The sequence below is a fragment of the Mastomys coucha genome, unplaced genomic scaffold, assembly GCF_008632895.1.
Source record: "Mastomys coucha isolate ucsf_1 unplaced genomic scaffold, UCSF_Mcou_1 pScaffold15, whole genome shotgun sequence".
Classification (NCBI taxonomy): domain Eukaryota; kingdom Metazoa; phylum Chordata; class Mammalia; order Rodentia; family Muridae; genus Mastomys; species Mastomys coucha.
Window position 1 is genome coordinate 17,959,760 of NW_022196897.1, and position 4,755 is coordinate 17,964,514.

General features: G+C 51.8%; 1 protein-coding gene across 2 annotated transcripts in view; it reads right to left on the reverse strand.

Annotated features, from left to right (window-relative positions):
• Positions 1–3,446: 3,446 nt before the first annotated feature.
• Positions 3,447–4,755, reverse strand: part of Zer1 (zyg-11 related cell cycle regulator) — a 29,936-nt gene continuing 28,627 nt past the window's right edge. Inside the window, exon 16 of one of the 2 annotated variants that reach the window (XM_031369653.1) lies at positions 3,447–4,745. In XM_031369653.1, the coding sequence (XP_031225513.1) occupies positions 4,721–4,745 (25 nt within the window). In that variant the 3' untranslated portion in view covers positions 3,447–4,720. The other variant, XM_031369652.1, reaches the window with a different exon arrangement.

Below are 4,755 nucleotides of genomic sequence, written 5' to 3' on the forward strand. Positions count from 1 at the left end.
GTGTGTGTGTATGTGTTGGGTGGGTGTCTGGGGGGGGTAAGACCAATCAGGCTATTTCATGAGATTAAACAGAGGCTGGGGATTAACACAATTGGTATAGTGTTTGTCTAGCAAGCTGTAAAGGCCGGGTTAGGTCCCCAGCATGGTATATATATATGGTATGGTGGTGCATGCTTGAAATCTCAAGGAGCTGGTGGTAGAGGCAAGAAAGTTCAAGGCCATCCTCTATACATGTGGAGGGAGGGGGCTAAAGCCAACTGTGTGACAGAAAAGCTTGTCCCAAAAGAAGGGGTTGGGCTGCCCACACCTTTTTTATTTATTTGTTTTATGTAAGTACACTGTTACTTAGGACACATCAGAAGAGGGCATCAGATTCCATTATAGATGGTTGTGAGCCACCATGCAGTTGCTGAGAATTGAACTCGGGACCTCTAGGAAGAGCAGTCAGTGCTCTTAACCACTGAGTCATCTCTCCAGCCCCTGCCCACACCTTTTTTTTTTTCCCGAGACAGGGTTTCTCTGAGTAGCCCTGGCTGTTCTGGAATTCATTCTGTAGACCAGGCTGGCCTTGAACTCAGAAATCCACCTGCTTCTGCCTCTCAAGTGCTGGGATTAAAGGCATGTGCCACCACAGCTCCCTGCCCATACCTTTAATCCCATCCTTTGGAATGCAGAGACAGGCAGATGGCCAGCCGGGTTGGTCCATATAATGAGTTCTAGGCCAGCCAGGGCTGAATAGTGAGGCTCTTGTCCATGGAAAAATAAAAAATAAACAACAAAACACACATTCATTTTTGAGTTGGGGAGTGTGTGTGTGTGTGTGTGTGCAAGCTGATGTGATAGCTCACAGAAATGAAAGGATAGCTCTAGCTGTTGGTTCTCTCCTGCCATGTGGGTTCCAGGAACAGAAATCAAGACATCAGGCTTAGAGGCCGATTGCTATTGTATGTGTGTAAATTTGCCTGAATGTATGTCTGTGCACCATATTTGTGCCTAGTGTTTGCAGAGGTTATAAGAGTATCAGGTCCTCTGGAGTTACAGATGGTTATAAGCACTATGTGAGTACTGCAAACTAAACTGAGGTCCCTTGCAAGAGCCACAAGTACAATGGGGGCATGGTGGTGCATGCCTTTGATCTCTGGACTCCAAGGCAGAGGTAGCCTAGTCTCATAGTCTGGGGCAGCCTGAGCTGCATAGAAAGAAAGGTCTTATTTTGGGATGGGGCAGCTGGCTGGTGAGGCAGAGGCAGGTAAGTGGATCTTTGGAGTTTGAGACCAGCCAGTGTAGTCTACAGAACAAGTTCCAAGACAGCAGGGATACACAGAGAAACCTTCACTGGGAATGTGGGGGTGGGGGGCAAGTAGCGGGTAGGGAGGGTGTACAAGTGCTCTTAACCACCACGGCATCTCCCCATTCAGTAGGGGGGTTTTGTTTTGCTTTTTATTTTTATTGATTGATTGATTGATTTTTTAATGTGTATGAGTATACTGTAGCTGTACAGATGGCTGCTGGGAATTGAACCCAGGACCTCTGCTTGCTCAGCCCCACTTGCTGTGGCGTAATACACTGTAGCTGTCTTCAGACGCACCAGAAGAGGGTGTCAGATCTCATCATGGGTGGTTGTGAGCCACCATGTGGTTGCTGGGATCTGAACTCAGGACCTTCAGAAGAGCAGTCAGTGCTCTTACCCACTGAGCCATCTCGCCAGCCCCTTGTTTTGTTTTTTAAATAAATAAATAAATAAGCAAATAATAGTAGTAATAATAATAATAATCAGCCTGTGGTGGCGCCTTTAATCCCAGTACTCTGAGGCATAGGCAGGTGGAGTTTGAAGCTAGTCTGGTCCACAAAGCAAGGTCCAGGATGGCTAAGGCTACACCAAGAAACCCTGTCTCAATAAAAATAAAAAAACCCAAAAATCAGTGTATTTATTTGTGCTTTTCTGGGTGTGTGGGCTGCAGGAGACTGGCCTCTTTCCCTATATGGTTCCTGGGAATGGAACTCAGATAGTTAAGTCTTAGTGGCAGGGCTCCTTGTGGCTAAGCTATATGTGTGGCACAGCCAGTAAGATCCCTGGATGGGCGGGCAGAGAGGTGGCTCAATGGTTTATGCTTGCTGCTGTCTTCCAGGAAGTTTGGGTCTCAGCACTTATACCACCTAGTTGTGACCTGCTGCCCTCTTCTGGTCAGCATGGGCACTGTACACAAGTAGTGTACACATACAAAATAACTAAATTGAGTTTATAAAGAGCCCTGGATATCCAGGGCTCTGTGCTGTGTGCTGACCCTTAGCATAGCGCTGATGTGCTGTTCGCAGTCCCATGGAGTGGTAGGTATCATAGGCTAGCATCAAGAAGTAGCCAGGTGGCGCGATGGAGTGAGCAGGAGGCAATGTTCCGGACCCTGGGAAGAAAGGGCACCTGGGCTAGGAGCACATCGTGCCCCCTCCTTTGCTATGGTAGCCTGAGCAGGCCTATCACCTCTTGAGTCCATGTACCCATCTGTGGGCTGAGAATGTGGAGTGAACAAGGGAAAGCCCAATACATATGTGCACACAGACAGCCACTCTAGCTCCAGACTCAGATAACCCACTTAAATTCAAGGCAAACTACCACATGTGATGCCCTTTCTGCCTAGGCCCTGTGGACTGCCAGTGATAAAAAGCACTGGTTGGGCTCTGCTGCGGGGGAAGAGGGGACCTCTGTTTTATCAGGAAGGGTTCGGACAGCATGCCAGCTCCTGGAACTGTTTAATCTGGTCCTGGCACTCCTGCTCACACCCTCTGTGTGGTCTGGAGAGCATGTGGCAGGTTTGTGAGCAGCTGCTTAGCTCTGCCCTCCCACCCGCACCTGCAATACTTTTGGTATTGCATCTCAATGGGACTGTCTCCCTGTGTGCTCGCCATGGCAAGGCCCTCTGTCTGATAGCATCTCTGTCTGAGATGCTATCCCTGGCAGGCTCCACCTTTCCACTGGGTTCAGCTCAGCCTAGAGCAGAGAACCCCCCTGCTGGCTGGTTCTCAGAGTAGAGAGCCCCCCCCCCCCGTTGGCTCCCCCTCTTCTCCATCCATAGGGAGCTATATGATACCATCTAGCACCCATGAGACCTGAGCCACTTCACCATGCCACTAGGAGTCCTTCCCCTCTTTGCTGGAGAATGTTAAGTTTATAGTTACTTTGTGTCTCTCCCAGCAGGCTATGCCATCTCCCAGGGGCTCTGCCAGTCTGGTGGGCAGCCATGACCTCAGTATCTGGGCACAGAGATGTGGAGAGAATGTCACAGACACATACCTCAGTCTGCCACCTGTGTCCTGCCTGTGGGCACATAAACCTACAGTAAAACTACTCACACTCCAGGAGACACCTAGCTCCTTTCCTGACCTCTGACTGTGCACCCCAACCCAGTGTCCCCCAGTCTTCTCTGGAAAGAAAAGACACCACTCTTCTGCACTTTGCACAAAATGTATTTCTGTGACATCCTGAAGTACAGACATTTTCCCCAGACCCAGGTAGGAAAGCAGTGGGAAGCGAGCTCTGCTCAGGGCCTGCAGGGCCAGAGAGCGTGGGATGGAAAGGAAGGGCTGAGGCTGCCCAAGTACTGCATGGGGGAAGCAACCTGGCCAGGGAGTTTCCTCTGGAAATATCAGGTGCCTCTCCCTGAGTTCTGGGAACAGCTGGGCCCCTTCTGACTGTAGGCAGACAACCCCAGAAAAACAGGCACAGAGAAGAAAGAGGGCAGAAAAAGCTACAGCAGCGGCTGCCTCCGGGGTCAGCTCTGCTCCCCAAGCCTTCTTGTGTGCACAGGTCTCCTCAGTAGCTGCATCAATGGAAAGCAATGCTGAGATACAATGACGGGGTTCACGAGGTACCCAGAGAGCTTCCTGTCGCTCTGCATGTCACACAGCGCAGCAGCTTCTCAGGGACAGACTGACTGGGCTGGAGGGACAGAGGACTGCCCAAGTGCTGGTCTGGAGGTGGCTTCCTGCTGCCACTGTGAGGTTGGAATGGGGCCCTCCTGTCTTGGAGGAGGGTGCTGTAGTATCTTCGGGACAGTGGGTGGGCTCAGCTCTGCTGCTGGTGGGGGTACCTGGGCACTGGGGTGCTGTGGGCAGATAAGGGCTACAGAACAAGGAAAGACCCTGGTCCCGGAAGATGCCAGCTGCCAGAGCTGAGGCGGTTTGGGGCATGTTTGGCAGAAGGGGCAGTGGAATTGCCCCTGAGTTCTGACCATCTCTGGGCTGGAACCTTCAAAAGCCTGGGGCCTGAGGGAGACTTGAGGCAGCCTCCATAGCAGCATGGCCACAGACAGACCTGGCCAGAGAGCAGTGGGCCAGCAGATCCTGCATCTCCAGGATCCTCTGGACAGGAGCTGCTTGGCCTAAGGCCTGGGAACAGCTTACTCTTTTGGCCCCAGATGGCTCACAGCCTGGAGCACCAAGGCTTCTGGGAAACCCAGTAGGGCTGGACTTAATCCAAACCTCACCAGCCTCACTCACCTGGGAGCCTGAACAGGGCACTCAGGCAGGGATCAGGGATGTCAGCAGCCTGCTAAGGGCCAGCTCCTCCCACAACAGACAGGAGCCAGGGTCTGAGCTCACTGGGAAGGGCCCAAGCACTCACAGCGTTAGAGGTAAGCCTGGCTGGGGCAGGAGGGAACATGGCAGCGACAAAAGCTTGGAGGCGGATCGAGAGTGGCAAGGAGCTGCAAAGACTTGGGAGAAGTCATACACACAAAACTTCACACTTCCTAACCAAAA